This window comes from Marmota marmota, unplaced genomic scaffold (genome assembly GCF_001458135.2).
Source record: "Marmota marmota marmota unplaced genomic scaffold, marMar, whole genome shotgun sequence".
NCBI classification, from domain to species: domain Eukaryota; kingdom Metazoa; phylum Chordata; class Mammalia; order Rodentia; family Sciuridae; genus Marmota; species Marmota marmota.
Window position 1 is genome coordinate 17041215 of NW_026000229.1, and position 23018 is coordinate 17064232.

General features: G+C 40.8%; 2 protein-coding genes across 2 annotated transcripts in view; both read left to right on the forward strand.

The window, feature by feature from the left end:
* The window catches only part of Csnk1g1 (casein kinase 1 gamma 1), a 142357-nt gene extending 121268 nt beyond the window's left edge, over positions 1–21089 (forward strand). Inside the window, 3 exon segments of the mRNA XM_048793300.1 lie at positions 7306–7412; positions 10084–10107; positions 15082–21089. Of these exon segments, the coding sequence (XP_048649257.1) occupies positions 7306–7412; positions 10084–10107; positions 15082–15136 (186 nt within the window). The 3' untranslated portion in view covers positions 15137–21089.
* Positions 21090–22805: 1716 nt separating this feature from the next.
* Positions 22806–23018, forward strand: part of Ppib (peptidylprolyl isomerase B) — a 6282-nt gene continuing 6069 nt past the window's right edge. The window contains exon 1 of the mRNA XM_015480076.2: positions 22806–23009. Within this exon, the coding sequence (XP_015335562.1) occupies positions 22806–23009 (204 nt within the window). The remainder of the gene's footprint in view (positions 23010–23018) is intronic.

The following is a 23018-nucleotide window of genomic DNA, read 5'->3' on the forward strand; positions in this document are numbered from 1 at the left end:
TCTCTCTCTCTCTCTCTCTCTCTCTCTCTCTCTCATCTCTCTCTCTCGAAAAAAAAAAAAAAAAACCAGTAATATCTGTAATATCTACATGTAGTCAATAAGAAATACTAAGGTGATGTTTTATTTATTTTTTTTTTTAAATGGAGTCTTTGAGGTCTAGTGTGTATTTTACTCTTACAGGAATCTCCGTTTGTATTAGCCTGATTTTAGGGAACCACATGTGGCTAGTAGCTCAATATATTGAACATAGCAGTTCTAGAATCTTTATTGCCAGCTTCTTTATAATATCAGAATATTAAAGGCAGCTGAATGTTCATCAGGTCAGCATTAACTAAACAATTACTTTTATGCAGTTGAAAGAGATCTTTGGGTATTGTGGGAAATCAGGTGAGTATGCATGTACTAATGTATACAAAGAAAAGAAACAATATAGAGTAGGGATAAGCATACAGCCATTGCTGGCCATTAGTGGTACACACCTGTAATATCAGTCTGGAGACAAGGCAGAAAGGACTACAAGTTTGAGACCAGCCTGGGCAACTTAGTGAGACCCTATCTCAAATTAAACAGAACAGGGAATGTAGCCCAGTGATAGGGAGCTTGCCTAGCCTGTGCAAGTCCTTGAGTTCAAAAAAGGTTGGGGGGAGTGGTGGAAATCACCTCGTAGGCATATGCAGACAGTAAAATCTGTCAGAGATGTGTCCTAGAACACAGGGGTTCTCATTTAGACAATGTTTGTACTCTCCATTGGGAGATATCTTTTGATTAAAATTTGAGCCCAATTAGAGTATCTCTGGCAGCACTTTTGAAAAATGCATATTTTATCTTCCTGTAAACTAAGTTCTGCCAGCTTCCGTAGCCTTTGGATAGAGGACAGCCATTTGCACCATCTACCTAATATTGTACAAAGTTCTGCTGTTCTTTATTATATCTTGATTCTTTGGGCTTATACCACTTGTAGCTCCAGCATTTGTAAATGCATAAAAGGCTCTGCTTTTTCAAATCAAATCAACAATACCTTTCTAACACAACAGATGTCCAGATATTTCTAAGTTGTCTCACTTTCTAGGGGTAATGTCGTAAAACATGCTTAGCCTGATGGAAAGCCTGCAAGACACCCTTACCCTGGGAATGAGTGCAGAATCCCAAGATGAGAAGAGTTTGTTCTGATAAAGCACATGGACACTCCTGTTTCAACCTATTTAATGGGCATACCCACTGGTTCTTATCCTAACAGTATTTCCATAGATCTTCTCAGTGAAGACCAGATGTTAAGAAGACAATGTATTTTTTTCTCTTATCAAAAAATTTAAAGGGAAAAAAAGTAAAGGGGGGCTGGGGATATAGCTCAACTGGGTTTGATCCTCTAACACCATATTTAAAAAAAAACAAAGTTGTGTTCATGTGCAATTTAAAATATATAAAACAATTAAGGTTGCTGGGTGTGGTGACCCACACCTATAATCTCAGCAACTTAGTGAGGCCCTAAGCAACTCAGCAAGACCTTATCTCTAATAAAATATTAAAAAGGGCTGAGAATGTGGCTCAGTGGTTAAGTGCCCCTAGGTTCAATCCCTGGTACCAAAAATAAAAAAGTTGTTTAAAATATATAGGAACTTAGTGAGGCCCTAGGCAATTTAGGGAGAGCTGTGTCAGAAGAAAAAGGAGCTGAGGATGTGACTCGGTAATTAAGCACCCCTGAGTTCAATCCCTACCAATAAACAAAGAAACAAATAAATAAATAAAATGTATTTTTATATGTGTGTGTATACATATATGTGTATATATTTAATACATATAGCATTTGGATAGAAAACAGACATTTGTACCATTTACCTACTTTATCTTTACTTATTTGTACCACATACCACACACATGAAATTTCTTGAAATCTCTTAAGACCAAGAACAAGGGCTTGCAACTTAAGACTGACGCATCAGCTGAAGTACTGTTTATTTTGGTATACAACTCTGATTTTTCCTCACAGTGATATTTTGAAAAATGGGACTAATAACTCAAATTTTGGGGAATCCTTTAAGGAATATTACCAATATCAAGGAATATTACCAATATTAAGAAGTAAAGTCATCTGGGTGTGGTGGTACCAGCCTGTAGTCCCAAAGACTCAGGAAGCTGAAGCAGAATGATTGCAAATTCAAGGCCAGCCTCAGCAATTTAGTGAGGCTCTAAGTAACATAGAGAGACCCTGTCTCAAAATAAAAAATAAAGGGGGCTAGGGACTTAGCTCACTGTTAAAGCACCCCTGGGTTCATTCCCCAGTACAAAAGAAGAAGAAGAAGAAGAAATAGTAGTGAAAGTCAAAAATAATACTTTGGGGGCTGGGGCTGTAGTTCAGTGGTAGAGCACTTTCCTCACAGGTGTGAGGCCCTGGGTTCAATCCTTAGCACCAAGTAAAAATAAATAAATGAATAAACAAAGATATTGTGTCCATTTACAACCAAAAAAAATTTTAAATAATACTTCATCTTAGTCTTTCTCATGGGTAATCCTATAAAATATTACTTTAATTTTGTGTAATATAGCCAGAGGAATGTGGAATTAATATTAATAGTGATTATAAGAAATTTATGTAATATTCCAGGTTTTCCAGTAAATAATTTTTTAATGAAGTTAAAACAAAAATTAGAAAAATAATGGCAATGACATTGTTTAAAATATCAGTATTCAGGCTAGTCACTGTGACACATACCTGTAAGATAGCTTTCTGTGGGAAGACTGCTTGAGCCCAAGAGTTTAATGCCAGACTGGGCCACATTGTAAGAACCCCCTCCCCTCCAGAAAAGAAAGAATATGTCAATTTATTACATTCATAAAGTTCTTTACAGTTTTTCAGATCTCTTTGCTAGATGTCATTGTATTTAACTGCCATGGTATTTATGATATAAATAGGGCTGGGGGTATTTGCTTTCTTACAGAATTAGTAAACAAGTCTCACCTAAGATGTTGATGGTAGAGCTGGGCCTGGAATCCAGATCTCTGTCACACTAGTGTTCCACTACACATCCAGACAACAGTTCAGTGATTTGACAAAGTACCTTCAACTCGAAATAATTAAGTGAATGCTGGATTCATACCTGTTGATTCCCCAGGCTTGTTTTAGTGCAGTTAAGTTTAAGGGCAGAAAACTGGTGAAAAGTTTCCCATTCCTGCCAGAATTATTTGAGGCCATATGCTCATTGATATAGGCAGGATGTCTAGTTTGTAAAATGGAAATAACCTCTTCTTCTTTTGATCACCCAAGAACTTTGATTGTGGGCTGAGTAGTAATTCATAGGGAAGAGAAAATAGAAAGTGTAAGACGTGAAATGCTGTGAACAGGCGCTATAACCCAATATCACCAGGTAATTCTCAGTGTGATGTTTATTACTACTTCATTCATATAAGTAGAAGCCAAACCATTTTTATATAACATCTTGTCTAGTTCCTTAATTGTTCTTCAATAAACTTACTATGCTTTCTCCTGTAACTCTTGTGCTAAATGAATTTACTGTTATTAACACTAACGTGCAGTCAGAAGCAAATGTAGAACTGAGTAAATGTAGTATAGTGTTAAGAGTATTTCTGTGATTCTCTATTTGTAAACCTTTTCTCTTCAACTTTTTGTTTTTGCTGGGTTTTTGCCTCCAGTTTTTTTGTTTGATGGTTGTTGGCTTTTTGTTGTTGTTGTTGTTTTGTGGTACTGGGGATTGAATCCAGGGGCACTTAACCACTGAGCCACATCCCCAGCTCTTTTTATATTTTATTGGATACAATGTGTCACTGAGTGCTTAGGGCCTCACTGAATTGCCCAGTCTGTCTTTGAACTCACAATCCTCCTGCCTCAGCCTCCTGAGCTGCTGGGATTACAAGCATTGCCTTTTCTCCAGTTTTAACTTGAAGTTTTCAAATCCACAGGAAAGTTGAGAAAATACTTGAACTAGATTAACAAATCGTTAAGATTTTTGCCACACTTGCTTTAATTTTCTCTCTGTGTATGCTTGCCTAATCATTTGAAAATAAGGTGCAGCAATCATTACATCTTACCCCATATACTTCAGCCTGCATCTCCTAAGAAGATATTCTCTCATGTAGCCAATAACACCATTGCCATTTCTAAGAAAAGTAATAATTTCATAATCTACATCACATTTCCCTCAATTCCTGTTGTCCCCAAAATCACTATTATAGTTTTTAAGTTCTAAACAAGATACATGCATTGCATGGGTTGTTAGGCCTCTTCAGTCTCCTTCAATCCCTTAGTCTCCTAATCTTATTTATACACACACACACACACACACACATACATATATATAATTAATTTATTTTAGTTGTAGATGGACACGGTACTTTTAGTTAATTTATTTATGTTTATGTGGTGCTGAGGATAGAACCCAATGACTCACACATGCAAGGCAAGCACTGAGCTACAACTCCAGCCTTCCTAATCCGTTTTAATCTATAGCAGTCACCAGTTTTGTTTTTTTAAAAGAAGGAACAAGAATACTTTGCTGTATAGTATTAATCATGCCATATGATTATACATATGATCAGGTTATCTACTATTCAGAGATGCTAAATTTAATTAATAGTAGAAATTTGGGTCTCCCTCACACAAAGTCCAAATTTAATGTTGTAGGAGTTTTTTGAGGTTTTTTTTTTTTTTAATTGTTTTGTTTTGGTTTTGGTATTGGGGATTGAACCTAGGGGTGCTCTACCATTGAGATACATCCTCATCCATTTTTATTTGAGATAGTCTCACTAAGTTGCTTAGGGTCTCTCCAGGTTTCTTCTTTTTCTTTTTTAAATTTTTTATTAGTTATTGATGGACCTTTATTCATTTATTTGTTTATATGTGATGCTGAGAATCGAACCCAGTGCCTCACACATGCTAGGCAGGTGCGCTACCACTGAACCATAACCCCTCTCTCCAGATTTCTGAGGCTGACCTGAAACTTGGATCCAGCTGTAGTTTCTTCACTAACTATACAGCATTATTTTAAAATATTTTTTAGTTGTAGGTAGACAAAATACCTTTATTTTATTTTATTAATATGTGGTGCTGAGGATCGAACCCAGGGCCTCCACACGTTAGGCAAGCGCTCTACCGCTGAGCCACAACCGTAGCTCCACATTATTTTAATTTTTGAAAAATCTTATGTAAGAGCAGTAATTATTCTGGTTTAGAAATAATGGTGACTGTAAATTGCTGATGGGGTAGTATTCATTCTGTCTTCCCCAAAGGCTGCTCTACCAACTTTTTCCTCCTACCTTCTTCTTTATGTAAAATGGAAATAACCTCTTTTTCCTTTGATCACCCAAGAATTTTTATTGTGGACTGAATTCATAGGGAAGAGAAATTAGAAAGTGTAAGACATATGAAATGCTAGGAAATTTTTGTGGTCTAGCTGCTAGTAAGCACCTAAAGCTAGAGATAGGTATAAGTAAACATGTATGGGCTGGGGTTGTAGCTCATTGATAGAGTACTTAATTAGCATGCAAAAGATCCTGTGTTCAATCCCCGGAATTACAAAAATAATAACAATATTAAACATTTATGATCTAGGCATAGTGGCACACTCCTGTATAACCCCAGCTATTTGAGAGGCTGAGGAAGGAGATCACACAACTGAGAACCCTATCACAAAATAAACTTTTAAAAGGTTGGGGATGTAGCTCAACGGTAGATTATTGCCTGGCATGTGCAAGGCTCTGTGTTCAGTCCATAATACCACAACAAATCAATATATAAACATTTATGGAGGGAGAATAACAGTAAAATGAACATTTATTAATCCATTACCATGTGTCAAGACCCAAGCCAAGTACTTTTTATGGATTGGGCCAAGTACTTTATATGGATTAGTTACTCTGACCCCATTAGGTAATAAGCAATATTGTTTCCCCACTTACAGACTAGGACACTCAGGCATAGAAAGGTCAAGGACCTTGCCCAGGGACCAGCAGCAAGTAAGTGCTAGAGCTAGGGTTCAAACCCAAGGCTGATTAACTCTAGAACCCATTTTTATTCCTGTGCTGTGCAGCCTTCATTATTGTGTACCAGGTATTGTACCTAACACTGTCTCATACATTTCTTATATAATTCTCACATCAACCTGTAAGAACAGTCTCAAATAGGGCATATGATATCTGAACCATTTATCCTATTTTGTGGTTCTCTCCCATGTTTCAGCCAAGGTCTTTAACAGCAGAGTGGTTTGTCCAGCGGGGTCCCTTTTCCCACTCCCCAGCACCCACATAAACAGGAATCATGTGCTGAAAATGAAACCAGGTGGCAGAAGCAGCTGCACAAGCAAGAGAAGCCTGATCGGGTCCACATTAACCAGATGACAGGAGTGAGAGCCTTCATTTACAGTTCGGGGGACCATCAGTGTGAACTGGGATGACAGTGAACCTAAATAAAGGTCGTTGAAATAAGACTGATTTTCTAAGGGAAAGTGTTTCCTTATTGTTTTTCCCTCTCACCAGAGAGGATGTGGCAGTCTTGTTATTCAAGTAACTTCAAACCAGTGGTCAAAACCATGAAGAAATTTCTGAAGGAAAGTGTGATTTTTCATAGTTTTTGGTGACCACTTTTAGTTTCCTTTTCAGATTTTTTTTTAAACCATCATTACTGAGTCTATATGACTATAGCATAATAAACAGAGGAGTGCAATTTGCCCACGATGGTCGAGGGAGCAAAGTGATTTTATCATTAGAGGTCAGCTGTACAGTTATTTTTAATATGATAAAGTACTGTATGCATTTTTGCAATATGAAAGAATCTATGTTTAGGACAAATTTTTCTCATGGAAGTCCACAAACGCTAACTTAACCTTTGGTTACGTTATTTCTTAGCATTTCCATCTATAAAAAGAAAGTAATATTACCTATTTCCTGGGATTTTTGTGAGGATTAATTTTACATACACACATGGGATGGGGTATATTTCATGATAGAGTGCTTGCCTAACATGCATAATGAAATCAGGCTTTGATCCCCAGAACCAAACAAAATTTACACACACACACACACAGTGTAGGGGAGAGCATGACACAAAGTAGCTCTCAGTGTAGAAGTAATTATTATCATTTATATCATTGAATTTAGTGTTCTCACATGATATGGGTCTGGGAATCTTCCCTGAATTAGGACACTTGGCCTATTAACCCAGGAAAACAAACATTCTAGACACTGCCTGACTCTAGCCTAAGATTAGAGACATAATCTCCCTTAGTGACCCACTCTGGTGCTGGCAGGAGGTTCATACTGCCATGGTGCTTGTCACAATCTGTCTTTCTTTTTCAGGTGGTTAGCTCAACCAATGGAGAGCTGAATGTTGATGACCCCACAGGAGCGCACTCCAATGCACCAATCACAGCTCATGCCGAGGTGGAGGTAGTGGAGGAAGCTAAGTACGTTCATATGTCAAGGGGGTTCTTGAGTCATGGATTGGAAAATCTTTTCTGTCTCCTCCTCTCTGTGTACTGCTCATCTCAGACTTGGATTCTTCATGCTACTGTCCATAGCTTTCTTCCCTTGTTTTTTGCATGCTATCTTAAGGCTGCTGCTGCCCTTCTTTAGCTGTGATTTATGGGACAATAGTCAAGTTTTTCTAGTCCACCTGGTGCAAAGGATATAATGAACTATAAGAATTACATTGTAAGGGCTACAGCAGATACTAGCCATGAGCCTCTGGGAGTCCTAGAGTTTCATACTTCCTATGAGGGGGGAAAAAAAAAAAACTTTTAAACCATGAACTGTGCTGAACAGCATTAAATTTTTGATTGTTGGCCAACAACCGTGGGTGTTCAGTTCTGGAACAAGGGTTTCAGGGCTCTCAAATGATTCTGGAGTCTAAATAAATAAAGACAAGAAAAATAGTTTGCACCTGTGAGTGTTTTGGAAAGGAAGGGAAGTGACCCTAATCCCAAGAAGGTGAGGCAGTTACCCTCATGCCTTTTTCTGCTTCTCTTGCATGTATGTGTCTTGCTCTGCCCATATCACCAGTCCCTTGGTGCTATCTGCATGGTCTGTGTTTAAACTCTTAAATTCTGGGATGGAAGGTGAAATAATTGCTGATTCTGCTGCAAACGCAGCATTTTGCCACTTCTATCCCTTTTTTCTGGGAGGGTTATGCCAGCAGACCATTTTTAGTAAGGAAACATATCTCCTATTCTCAGGAACTTTGGCCATGTTTGGGAACTCAATTTTTCTTCCATTCTCCTCAATAAATATTAAGGTATTCTTACCTTCTGGGTTTTAACCCTGGCAGCACTTTGGAGTCACCTGGGACATGTTAGAAAATACAGATGCCCGAGTCTGGCCCTAGAGATTCTGATTTGTTTATTGGAATCTGGCCTGAGCATGAAAAAATTTAAAAGTTCATTAGTTCTAATGTGCAACCAAGGTTAGGAACCATCAGGCATGATCTGATCTTGAAACACAGCCATATCTATAACTACCTCTACCTCCCACTCCTAGTTCACACTTGTGGCTGTTGCTTATAGTTCTACTCTGAATTTAATATTATACTTTGAATACAAAGATCAAATGGACTTTAGTCTTATGATATGCCTAATATAGATTTATTTTTTGAACCCATTCATCTCATTTCATTTTGGTAAACGTGTACAGTAATTGTGTATGTGAGTATGGTGTTTGTGTCTTGTGTGTAAGATAGAGGGCCATTCACATAGAGTTCAGTTTGGTGTATTCTGTTGCGGTAAAATCCAAATTCTAGAATATAAAGAGAGTTTAAAGTCTTCCCATGTAACAACAAAGACCACTGTGCATCTTTGCCACCAGTTCCAGGTTTGGGCCTTCTGAAAGGTGTAGAAGCCAGAAGGGGAGCCATTGTATTTGACCAGTCTTCCAACAGCTTATGGAATAGGGCATTTTGTTTGCTATTTCCCTGATGATTTTATGTGCTACCAATCCATCTTGTGTAGGGAACTGTCAGGGCCCAGCCATGTGTTGTTATTCTTGGCCCTCTGGGGGTGGTGGGGCAGGGACAGGGTAGCCATGTGTCTACTTGCTTGATCATTCTCCTGGGAAGAAGTCTCAGCTAGAGAAACATGAGGCGTCTTGAAAAACCCCTCATTGCATGCAGCTGGGATGCCATTTGTTCATGCAGCCTGTTTATTGGGTAAGGGGCGCTGTTGCCTATATTAAGATTCGTCTTGGGTATTGGGAGACTGTGACACCTTCACTTCCAAGCTTTTGAATTTGGGTTCCTCATCCAACTTGTTTTCTGTGAAGTGAAAATATAGGATTTTGGTTTTTGTTCTGTGAGCAAAATGAACATTTGGCTTTCTTTTTTCTGTTAGCTGCAGGACACATGTCCTTGTTTAAGTATGGTTGGAAGGGTGAGGAGGGCAAGCAGCTTTTCAGTTGATTTTTTGTTATATAAGTACACAGGCATTTCAAGTTATCTAGACTTCAGCTGTGACCTTATAAACCTGAACCTCATTTCTCCTGAGAATTAATAAGAGTAGATTTAGGCACTTCTCTGGTGGTTATGACCACAGCAGTGACCATCCTCCCTCTGGTTCATCTGATAAGATAAAGTGTCTCTTAAACCTTTTCTCCCTCTCTGGAGCAAGAGTTAACTGCTAGTTGCTTTAGTCAGGCATGTTGTGCTTGTAGAAAGCAAGGGACTTCTTTTTCCCTCGGTGTAGGAGAGGATAGCTCAACATTGTACAGGAAGACCTCGTTCGAGAACCAAATAGCTCAAGTGTGCCTGACTGAGTTGTTACAGGCAGGGTCATTTGCTCTTTCCCCTGCCACCTTCCTGAAAGTTGCTCAAGAAAGGCTATCCTGGGACTTCTACCAATTCTTTCTGTTTTGCCTTCCCCCTAAGATCCACTTCCCACCTTGTTGCTTCTGTCAGGCTCCTGCCCCCTCAACTTTAATGTGGAAACAAAGTGGTCTACTCAGCCTACCTCAACAGGAAGAAACTAAACACAGACACATACTGCATGTTTGCATGGCTCACAGGGAGTCGCTTCCATCTCATCTTTGTGGACTAATATCTCTTTCTTTCTTTCTTCCTTTCTGTGTTTTTTCTCTTTACATACTCTGTAGCTGCCTGAAAATGCTCAACCTGTGGTGAGTCCCTCTCTCTAGTACACATGCAAGGGGAGCGGACCAGACTAGGCTGGGATTGGCAAAGCCAAACAAAATGCTTTAGGAAACATAAATGGCTTCCATATGCCTCCTGTGCCATAACCACCCAGACTGGGGAACTAGATCCACAAAGTAGGGGTGGGGCAGGCCTACACCCAGAAATTAATCTGTTCCTTCTTTCTTTTTAAACCTACCTCATTTTTCTCTGCCACCTCTGCAAATAACATTCCACATTATCCAAAATTGTCTTTTTTTATTTTTGGCAGAGCAAATTTTCTCCCAAAATAATATGGCCAGGTATTATTAAAGGGAGAGAGACTGAGGTAAAAAAAGGTTAATATAGCAGTTGTTCAGGTATCAGTTGTTCCCTTGCCAACCACAAGGATTGATGTTGTTACCAGATAATTTCACATTCTGCAATTGGGTTTCTAACTTGGAAATTGGCCGCTCTGGAAAAAAAGTATCTTTTTTTCTTTAGCTAATTCTTCCATCTGTAGAGTGGGAGTCTCAAAAAAGAACCCCTTAGGGAAAGATGGACATTTTATTGTTGTTGTTTTGGGGGTTATTTTGTTTGTTTTCTGTTCACTTTCTTTATTCCTATGAGAGTATAGTAGGCCAAGGGCTGACTCAGCTGATGGAAATATTGGAGCCTGTCACTTCTACTCCCAGAGAAGGCTTCTCGAATGCTTTCTTGGCAACAACAGGGGGTATATATGGAAATGGAACACCTAAAGGATTCATTATCGGTGACAAACATTCTTGCTGCAAGATAGGGAACCCCCTAGCTCTCTTCCTGGACAATACTTGTGATCTTCCAGGTGCTCCTGAACTTGCTGGTCTATTGCAGTCTGGAATTGAAACTCTCCCACATTGCCTTCATGCATAGGGCCACATTCTACACCATGATAACAGCCTGCTGGACTCTGACTACCTCATTTTTATTTTCTTCAGTGATTGGGTTGGGCACTGGTTTCTGATCCCTAACTGTTCTAGGCCAAATTGCCTACAGGGCTTTCCTAGGGATGGGAATGTATTAAAGATAACAGTTGGGTTTTATGGAGGTAGGATTTATATTCTTATGGTTTCAAAGAGCACATTTGGCCTATTCGTTTTGCGAATATGTGTCTGTGTAATCTGACATTGTTGTGGTCTATATTTTTCCTGTGAGATGTCAGTCACATGATCCTGTTGAAAATTCTTGCAGTCTTGTTGTGCTCATCAAAACTTGTACTTGGGCTGGGCATGGTAGTGCATGCCTGTACTCCCAGCAGCTTGGGAAGCTGAAGCAGAGGGGTTGCAAGTTCAAAGCCAGCCTCAGCAACTTAGCAAGGCATCAGGCAACTCAGCAAGACCCTGTCTCTAAGTAAAATATAAAAATGGGCTGGGGATGTGGCTTAATGGTTATACAGCCCCTGGGTTCAATCCCTGATACCAAAAAGAAAAAACCTGTACTAAGAACTCTAAGTTAGAGTCTCAAGGTCTGCCTGGAGAGATAAGACATGATATTAGGTGAAATAACAAGGAATTCTCCAGTACACTTACATTATCATTCCTAGAAGGCTGAAGGGGCCAAGAAATCACTGTGAATGGTCAAGGAAGACTTCATGGGCATAGCAGAACTCAAGCCAAGTTTTAGAGGAAAGAAAGAATGTGCAGGTATGGCAGAGAAGAGGAACATAGCGGAGTAGCTGAAGGGAAAGAACAGGACACAGTAAGAGAGTGATATGAAAAGGGTAGTTAGTCAAAGAACTGCAGGAATAGTGCCTGATGGCTCCTCAGGAGTCTTGGATCAGTTTTTGCTCTAGCATGTTAACAACCTCTTGTTATTCAAATAATCAAAGAATCAACTGGAAAGACACAGAGGTATTGATCACCTGGCCTGATTTTCTTCTGAAAATAACACACTGGTATGAAGTCACTCAGTGGACTTAGTCTGGAGTTTAGCCCAGTTTAATGGGTCCTGTTGCTAGTCATTACTGCAGAAACCAAACAATTAAAGAGCAGGATGTAGGGCCTACTTCCTCATGAGTGGAATTGTTAATAGCTTGTGTTACTGCTGAAGCTTTAACTGTAATAAAAGTAAAAATTAATCTAGGGCTCTAAATTTAAAATATTGCAGTTCCTCTGAAGGACAGCTCACAACACTTCTCCACTCCAGCGATTACACACTGCACATCAGGTTATGGTATACCAGATATTAATTTGTTTGGTTTGCCTCGAAGGAGGTAAAAGAGAAGTCATTGTATGGCTTGATGTGGGCCAGTATTTCAAACATTTTTTGATTCCTTTTATTTATTTTTTATTTTTGTTTATTTATTTTATACTTGGAACTGAATCCAGGAGCACTTTACCAGTGAGCTATATCACCAGTCCTTTTTATTTTTATTTTAAGATAGGGTCCCACTAAGTTGCTGAGGCTGGCCTTGAACTTGGGATCCTCCTGTATCACCTTCCTGAGTTGCTGGGATTATTAGATGTGCGCCACCACTCTTGACAACTCCTTTTATTTAAAAACACAAAATCATCATTTTAGCATCCTCCAAAGAAAATAAGAATAGAAATTAACTTAAAAGTTAGTTGGGCTGGGGTTATGGTTCAGCAGTAGAGTGCTCACCTAGCATGTGCGAGGAGGCCCTGGGTTCGATCCTCAATACCACCCACATACAAATAAATAAATGAAATAAAGGTTTTTTTAAAAAAGTTAGTAATACCTGTGAAAATAATGGTTCAAAAGGATCAGTAAGACTATTGAAATATTAGGGATCCCATGAGATTAACTTTGCCTCTTTAAATATTGCTGGACATTCAATTTGGTCTTACTCTAATACACATACATACATACACACACACACACACACACAGAGAACAAGACCAGTTTTTTTCTTGAATTCTTCCTCAGGGTTTCCACTGAAGACTATCTTAAGCCATCAGAAGTGCTGGTCATTTATATTTAAAAGAATTTATTCTGTTCTCGAATCTGTGTGACACTTTGGTTAGTAATTATATTTGCACCCATTAATGGTACTTTTTTTTCCATAGGAAAATCTCTTTGCTATTTGTTATTTTTAGTTATACATGACATTAAAATGTTTTTGACATATTACACATACATGGAGTATAACTTACTCAAATTAGAATCCCATTCTTGTTGTTAAACATGATGTAGAGTTATACTGGTCATGTATTCATATATGAAAATAGGAGAATTATGGTTTATTCTACTGTCCCATTAGTGGTATTTTAAAATGTCATTGTTATGCTCAAAGAAAATTTGTTAGGAAACTCTCCTTTCCAAAATTTGCAAGTTTGATTCATTCAGATATGGTTAAAGCACATCATTTTCTGTGTAAATATTTATTTCTGCCTTCTAAGGAACGTTCTCCAAGTTTGTTTTGTTTCATTTTGGTTTTGGTACCAGTGATTGAACCTAGATGTGCTTAATGCCTGAGCCACATCCCCCGTCCTTTATATTTTTTAAATTTTGAGACAGGGTCTCACTAAGTTACTCAGGGCTTTGCTAAGCTCCTGAGGCTGGCTTTGAACTTGAGATCCTTCTGCCTCAGCCTCCTGAGTTGCTGCGTCTCTCAAGTTTTTATTTATTTATTATATGGTTCTGAGGATTGAACCCAGTGCCTCACACATGCTAGGCAAGCACTCTACCACAGAGCCACAACCCTGGCCCTCCAAGTTGTTAATAATTCCATCAGATGTAGTAATACCACAGAATATAACTAAAACAAGAGGTAATCTTAGTTAGTGTGGAGAATTTAGGGGTATGGGAAGTGAAAAATAATTCTGTATTTCCTTATCTATATTCTTGGCATTTATCCTAGAAGGATTATGCAAGAGACTTAAACTTTTCTTCTCAGAAAAGCTTTTCTTTCGAGGATCCAGCAAGTCTGAGCTACACTTCGAACTTCACTCCCCTCCATCATTTGGCATCATTGACTCATCCATTGCCTTCCGCCCCTCACATTCTCATTTCCCATGTATCAGTTCCTTGTAGAGAGCATATCTTTTGCCACCAGCATTGCCAAAGCCCTCATCACCCCACTCTGGATTGCCAAAGCAAGAGTGATGCTTCTTAAGCCAAAGCTGGGGTGAGGAAGGGATACTGAGGCTTAGGGAAGTGCCAGAAGTGTACCTGTTCCCCAGGAGATGGCATGAAGGGAGTAGGCCCCAACCTCTACCCTAAACAGGGTTAGTTCATAACTACATCTGACACAGCAGCAGCAGTCTCAGGAAGCTAAATAAGGAGTAACCTGCAGCCAGAGAACCTCCTGAGGATCAGCTCATGGGCTAAGGCAGTGGTCTCCTCAGAATGGAAAGGGGGCTATGCTGGCCTCAGGAGATAGGGGTTCACAGTTTTTGTTTAAGTCAGGGCTTCTCCTGCTTGTGCCAGGCATCTAGTGGGGACAGAAATGGGGATTGAGAGAATCACTAATCCTTTTCTTGGTTGCAATATGAGACCTTCTCAGAGCTCCATATGTTCTAAGGGATTTATTTGCATTAGTTTAGCTTTCTTACCCACCAGCTAGTGAGTTGCATTAAATAATTTCCCCTCAATATCAAGGAGCAGAGAGTGCAGGCTAATTTTATGCAGCCTTGAGGACCCCCAGCCTCGTTCTAGATAAAGATGAGGCAGGTGGGTTGAGTTTTAAACTAGGAGAGACGCTGTCTTTACCCTTCTTCCAAAAAAATCCATGTTTCAGCCCAGCCTGACCTGTAGCATTTGAATAGTTATGTTGGGCAGATTGAAATTAAGCAACTATTTCATTTGGCTTTCCTGGCAGACACTGCCTGCTGCCTCCAGTGGGCGCACTGTAGATGGTGGGCGGCCTGTGGGTGGTGGGTACCAGAGAGGGAAACCCCACCCTGCAAGAAGCAGAAACAGGCAGAGGTCTGCTGGAAACTGCAGACCACTAGCACTGATTTGCAATGTTCCTTGTGCTCCAGGTGCTGCTGTTTCTTTAAGAGGAAAAGGAAGAAGACTGCTCAGCGCCATAAGTGACCAGTGCCTCCTAGGAGTCCTCAGGCCCTGGGGACTCTTGACTCGATTGCACCTGCAGCTCCTGCCATTTCTCATTGGAAGGGACTCCCCTGTAGGGGAGGGTGGAGATCCAAACCAAAAAGAAGAAAACAGATGCCCCAGAAGGAGCCAGTGCGGGCAGCCAGGACCCAATGGGTCAGTTGCTGTCTCCACCTGTCTGAGGCTCTGAGCAGGTCCCAGAGCTGCTGCTTCTCCACTGCTTGCCCTTGGGGCTACCTGGTTGACTCTCCTTCCCATTGTTTACAGTGAAGGTGTCATTCACAAAAACTCAAGGACTACTATTCTCTTCCCTCCCCTTCTATTTTACTCCTGGTTCTTGCCCCACCCTCAACCCTCTCCAGCATCAAAGCTAGTGAGCTAAATGCTGTGTCTGTAGTAGGAGCTCAAGAGGCTGGGGGTGTGGCCAAGAAGGTAGCAGGAAGATGCAGCCTGGTCCCAGAAGATCTTCTCCACTTCCCAGGAGTGCCTGGCAGTATGGCTTCCTCTCCCTCTGAGCAGCCTACAACCCAGCTGGCCCTAGGGTTCAGGTTTCTTCTTCCCTCCCTCCTATGAAGTTACACTGTAGGACACAAGCTGTGAGAAATCTGCAGTCTACTGTCCCCATGTGTTGGTGTTCTTAGCTTTTTTGACAAACAAATTCCTTTCTCCAGGCAGTAGCAGTACATGCAAATTGTTCTGAGCAAAGGAAAGAAAACTGACTTTATTGCACTTTTAGTTTTGTTTTAGTTTTTTTTTTAACAAAAAAAAAAAAAGAAGAAGAAAGAAAGAAAGAAAAGAAAACATGGCAGATGCATATTGTGTCTGTTTTTTGAGGGGGTTTTGACTTTTTTTTCTGTTTTGAGGGGGATGGACCAGCCAAGCCATTCAGAGAAAATGTGGGTCCAGAGGACATTCTCAATGGAAACAGTTTGATCAGCAGCACCCAGAAGAGAAGCCAAACTCTGTGTCATTCTGAGTGAATACTCAGGTTGGCAAGAAAACATACTTGAATTTTATTCATCTTCTCAGCTGCTGAAGAATGTCCCTACCAGAGCCTCTTTACCTAATCAGCCTGCAGTTTGAAATCCTAGCTCTCCAGGATGGAATGAGCAGCCAAGTCAGACCGTGACCAGGAGACAGCTCATCCCAGTGAAGGAGATGCTTAACAAAAAAATATCTGAAATGTCTGTTTCCTCCACTGCCAGGGACTTCCTATTATAGCCATGTGACTTTTTGGTGACAGGATTAGTGATTAAACAGCCACCACTGTATTGCCACTATTGGACAAAAAGAAGACAGTGAACTGCCTTCCAAATGCCAGAGAAGCCTCAGGATGTGGTATCATAGGGCCAGGAAAAGCAAATGATAGTGTGTCCTGTCTGCCCCAATGGCTGAGTTATAGCATTTGGTCTGGACTGCCTTATCAGAAACTAAGCCCATGAAGTTCTTTTTGAGCAGGTCCACAGTAGCAGGCTTAGAACTCAGTGCATGGGGATGCAGTGAAAAGGAGGGTAAGATTGTTTGGTGCTGGAAAATTCCAGGAAAAGGGGGCCTGAATGAAATGTCTAAAATTATATTCTCAATGGGATATAGACTCCTTCCAGATAAGATAGTGGAGCATATAAGCTTGTATTCCCAGTACACCCTCTACCTCCCACCTCCCACCATGATCTAGTCACGTGACTTATTACCAAAAAGCATCTAGGTTTCTCATCCTCTGTTTGAAAAGTTAATGTGTGAAGTTAATCTTCCCATGTTAGATTTTCATTCAAGTTTAGTGGCTTTTCAAATGACTCCTCTTTCCAAATGTGACAGAAGAGAAAGGGTGATATCAGGGAAAGTGGTCTTGATCTGGGAGTAAAGAGCTAACCGTGAAGAATAATGGCGAATGACTTGGTGTGGTGATTTGTGGTGCAAACCACAGAAATTTTCACCTCCTGGCTTGAGGTGTAGGGGCTGTTTTTTGGACTGGAAGTTGCGGGGATACTTTCTGGTAGTTGGTATTTCCTGACAAGTCCCTTGATGTACCCCATGTGGAGCAGAGATAGCAGCATTCACATGAATCAGACTTACTGGGCTTCACCTCTTCCATTAGACCTTGGCTAGGGAAAAACATTTCACTGGCTTCAAACCTGCTTAATTTATGTAAAGATTGTAACCTCTCATTTCTTGAAAAGAGATATTATTGTATATGAAACAGAGTGGCAGGGAGAGGCAAGTGTCCATACCCATTTCCCACAAAGATTTTGAAGATTGGGGTATACTTCCTTGCCATTACCTAGTGGTTGGAGCCCATCACTAAAATTTAGTCTCTCATTTGGTATTTGAGCAACTCTAACTTCCTGTACAGAAAATTTAACTTCTTCACCCCTGTATAGAAATGCCTTACCTCTCAAGGGAGGGCAGGGGAAATAGTGGCAAAGCCTGGAGCATCTGGGCACACTGTATCCCACAAAGTGCCTCCCCCACCCCACTTCCACAAAACAGCGTGGCTGCAGGGCAGGCTGCCTTTACAGCTGGGTCTGTGGCTTTTTTTTGTCTTAAAATTTTTTATAGGCTAGCTCTTGAGGGGTTGAACCTGAGCAGTTGGCAGTGGGGGGGTGTTGTGGGTGGGGTCCTTCCTGATGCACTGTTCTCACCCTCTAGCCCTCATAAAGCACTTAGATATTGGTTTCAGAAGAACCCCGGGTCCCTTTAGCATGCAGGGTAATGGTGATCCTTCCAAGGCTGTGACACTCCAAGGTGGTCCCAGATCTGAGAGATTCTATTATTCCCTAAGAAAAACAAACCAAAACAAAAACTGAATAACCAAGAAGCAATTTGGCCATCAGTTCTAGCCCCGCTGGTTGCTGCAGTTTGGCTTTATGTCTCAGCCAGATCCTTAAAGGATAGTCACTCCTTCCCCATCTCCCACACCCTCCAAATCCACTTGTTCTAAATTTTTTTTTTTTCTGGTTCTGGGGATTGAACCCAGGGCCTTATGCATACATGCAAGGCAAGTACTCTACCAACTGAGCTATATCCCAAGCCCTTGTTCTGAAGTTTTTAACTTTTCTCCTTTTCACTCACAGCTATGATGCCAGAGGCCATTTTCTTTGGGATTGATGCAAATTCTTTGGGATTCCCCCGTAAAGCTAACTGAACATCTGTTCATAAAAACGCATTAAGAGTTATCAGCCAGGTGCAGTGGTGCACTTCTGTAATCGCAGCCACTTGGGAGGCTGAACCACGAGGATCACAGGTTCCCAGCCAGCCTGGGCAACTTAGACCCTGTCTCAAAAAGGCTGGGAGTTTACCTCAGTAGTTGGGTACCCCTGAGTTCAGTCCCAGGAGTTCTCTCAAGCTCTCCTCAGACACTGTAGCTTGAGTGGATCAAGTCAATCAGGCAGGATTCCACTAAGTGTGCTCTACTTGTGACTGGACCAGAATTTGTTCCTGTGCAAGCTAATCATGTAAGGGGGAGTGAGTGTCCCAGCAGCCAGCATGAGTTCATGACTACCTTAATTAACATTCTTCTTGGGGTCTGAATGGTGTAAACAGGGTCTAGGAAGGTATAAATCGGGTGCCTAGGTGAGCCTTCCGTTAAAATTGCATTTTACTTTGGAATGGCTGAGCTGCAGGAGACCAGAGAGATCCTGAGGTTTCTAACAGAAGTGTTAGTTTCCTGTTTATTTTTCAGTGAACTCCAAGCACACAGAAATAGTCCCTGCTCATTGGCCAAATGGGGTTTCCATCAGCCCTAAAGGAATTTCCAACTTAGTTCACTGGAAATGTATGCTGGTAGTGCTTTTTTCAGTGTTAGTAGTAACTGCCTTTAATGCCAGAAATCTACAGTATGCTAAAAGTGGTTACTAATGAACTTCGCCTTAACTTTTTGTCAATGAAAAAGATATAATCCATTCCACCTCTCCATGAGCAAGCATGACCTGCATTTCTCAAAAATAAAAGGCATCCTAGAAAGCATCTCCTCAAAAGAACTTGATATTTCTTCTTAAGCATCTCTCCCAAACCTACATGCCTCCTGTGTCCTAGCCATCTCTTCCATTTTCATATTTAAGCCAGTTTTCCATTCTCATTGAGTTACCCTGACACTGTTGTCTCTAGTGTCAGAGCCATGCTAAGGCTAAACTTTCTTGGATTAGGAGTTTGCAGGGCCAAATAGCCAGCATTGCCTTTGCTAGGCCACTGCCATCATTGCCCCAAGATATGCTGATGAATTCCAGAGACCCTTAGGGAGCCAGGATAACAGGTACTCTGTCTGGATTGGCCATGTGGGTGACAGGCACTGGGGTTCATGGCTTTGCAGACTAGGGAAGTCCCATGTAGAGGTTGATAACTGCAACTCCTGTGATGGGCTGTTAGGAATTAAATTGGGATTCCTTTGGGTTGGGGTGTTTTGTTTTTTGAGGGGAGAAGGTTGGTTCGTGTTTCTGCGTAAGAAAAAGAAGTAACTATGGCCCCTCTGTGGGTGTATAGAGTTTTTGAGCAGTGTTTTAGCCACCAGTCGTGAGAGTCTGACCCAGTAAGCAATCTTAAAAAATATTTTTCCTGATTCCTTTTGCAGGTGAGTAAATGCAAAAGAATAGGTTTCTCATTGTATTCTGAATAGTAAGTAGGTCCCTGAACATAGGTAATATAGTTGACATATTTCTTAAAAACCAACCAGGAAATCCACTCCAGTATTTGTAGATCAGCATACAAAGGAAAAAGTAAATATGTACTCCATTTTTTTTTTTTTTGATTACCAAATTTGATGTCACAAAGAAACCTCAGTTGTGTGGACAGAGTTTCATTTTTTCCTCTTTTATTCACAGTCACTTGCTAGTGCCATTACCACCTTCAAGGTCTCAGAGCAGATAATTATTCACAGTAATAAATGGGGGTACAGTGCAGTCATTCCAGTAACCTGAATAAGAGGACCACTGTCCCAACTGCCCCCAAGCCCCTCTTTCAGGATAGGTGAGACATTTTCAGTGTTCTCTTTATGAGCTCCAGACCAAATCCCAGGCCAGCCCTTGCACCAAAAGGCTTTTTGGAAGTCTTATCAATCTGTTAGGAATGTTTCAGGAAAGATGAGCCATTTCTTTGGGGGGAAATATATTTACAGATGGGTGTGTGTGACTGCATGTGTGTGCGCTCATCTGTATGCATTTCACTTTCATAAAGACTCACCACCCGGGCTGCTGGGAACCTTGTGTTCCTGGGTATTCTCAGAGGTAAAGCCATAGTGAGCTTCTAAAATCAGTGTCTCAGCAAGCTGGCTCTGGGAATGAGCCCCATTTATCAAGCAGAGAGAAGAGTAACAGCAGAGAAGATAAGAGATGAAACCAAAAATATAAACTTCCCCCAATGGAAAATAATGTTGATTCAGCAATTCCCATTGAAGATATTACATACTCTTAATTTATTATATTATTATTTGTCTGTTTCTTCAATCTTTGCCCACTGTACTCTTAAAAAGATGTTGGGATTTTGATTGCAATTTTTTTAACTAGATAATGTATAAATCAGCTGAGGAAATGAGTTTTAATTGATGTGTGAAAGTGTATGAATATTAAATGCCTTGTTTTTTTTTACTTTTTTTTAAGTATGTAATGTTTCATAAATCCTGGCACTGGTTGCAAAGCTCAGCTGTGAAGATGAAACTTGTAGTATTTTAAAACATGAATGTCAATTTCAAAATGTATTTGAAATGGTTCCTTCGGGAGAGATTTGTAGACCATTGGGGAAAACTCCTCTGCAGAGGAAGTAGCCTTCTTTGGAGAAAATGGAAAATGGGTCCTGATAATGTTATCTCAGAGTGGCCCATTTCCTAGGGCACCATGGAAAACACAAATGTGATCTTTAAGTATACCTCTTTCCCAGTTTGGGGAGGAAAGGACTCAGTTTGCACCCTTTTTGTATGTAAAATAAAATGTCTTACCTTTCTTGACTACTTTTACTTGTTTGTTTGGTTCATCGATTTATCTGTTTTTAATGACCTGTAGCTCACTTCTAATTAGGAATCTTAGGCTAGGACTAAATTTGATGTGATTCAGTGCTCCCATGAACAAAAATGCCAGATACGTAGGCATTCTTGCTTCTTTCTCTTGGGTTGAACATTACCCTCTCTGAGTCACTTCAAAAACAAGTATTCCTAGAACTTAAAGAAATTCTTACTCAGCTAAGTTCCTGTATCCTGTGGTTCTCAGATGGTAGAACAGCCAGAAGTCAGATTTTACTCTGTGTAACAATTTTTGGAAGTTTTAGAATTCTGCACTACCAATGAGGAACATGTGTTTAGACAGAAGATATCCATTGTGCAATGTAAAAGAACATGCATACATGGCAAACAAACTGCCTATGTATTAATGCGATTTATTTTTTCAGTGGTAGGCAAGTAGCAGAAAACACATATAAAATTATGAGAGAAGCTTCACGGTAAGGGCATTTTATCCATCAACTTGATTTCTTTTTTCTTTTGAAAAGGGGTGGGGGAGAGACTGCTTTTATGCCATTTTAGCCTTAGCTCCTAATGTACAAGACACCACTTTGAACACATGGTTTAAAAGTAAACCTTTTCTCAGTGGCTATGGGTAGGGTTAGACCTAGGAATGGGGAAATAGACAAACCTTCATTCCACACACACACACACACACACAGACAGGGGTGGGAAGGTGAATTTGGAAGATCGTTGTCAGTATTAACAATTTTACCTTGAACAATCTCACCGGATTGAGGTGGTCTGGATTGAGGTGCAAGGAAAGAGCAAACATCGTTTGTGTTTATAAAGAGAACAGTCTTGAAATTCTACAACCTGACTACAGTGACATCAGTTGTAAGGAAAGGACAAGTTAAGGAATTCGAGTGGCCATGCATAATTCAATCAAGTCAGTACTTAAGGCCAAATTGCATAATTCATTTATGGAAGTGGAGCCATGCCTACAATCTGGATGATGACAAACTAGAATTTCTAAAAAGTTAACACCATAGGTCCAAATTTTAGAAAGATACGTGTCTGTTCTATTTTTCTAGGTATATAAGACTTAAAAAACAATTTATGTTGTAGATTGGAACAACACCAAGCTTCTCTTACAACCTTGAATATTCCAGAGGGGGCATCTAATGACTGTGACCTTCATGAAGGCCTCTGGAAAAGTAAAGACGTCTCTCTCAGGCCTTTGCATATATTTCCCACCTCAATGCTAATATGAAGCTACCCCAACCATCAGTTTGAGCACTAGCAATAAGGAAGCTGAATACGATGTATCCAGTGCAATACAGTCCGTTACAACATTGGGGGGGGCGGAGATTGTGGTCTATTTTGGAAAGCATGCAAAGAAAAGTTAAGAACCAGAGTACAGTGGAGTGTGCATTGACTCATACAGCAGTAAGCGCAGAACTAAAGAAGGTAGAGAAAAATGACAGACTAAAGTGACACACTCCAAGTAAAAACGGAAGTAGGTTTTGAAGCAAGTTTTACAAGACAAGTAGAAGCTGTAGAAGATGACAGTGTGAGAATAAATGTGCCCTGGGTTTTTGGAAGCTACCACATTGAAAACCAACTTGGTAGCGCCCAACGCTCTGCCGACCCGCACAGACCGTGAGTGTTCTCGGCCCCGGCCCAGGCCACCGTCTTCCGGACACCGCACTCCGCCGCTACACGCTCGGCATGCCGGGGCCTGTAGTCTCTTCGGAGACCAATCCCCGCGCTCTCCCGGCATCACCTTCCGCCCACCGCCTTCCAGCAGCTAGGGGGACGAGCTGGGAACCCAATGAGGGAGCAATAACGTGGCAGCCACCCACAAGCCCGCCGGCCCCGCCCCCCGGGGGACTTACTACCTGGCGCCGAGGCGGAGGGGGGAAGCGGCGCCAGGTAGTAAGT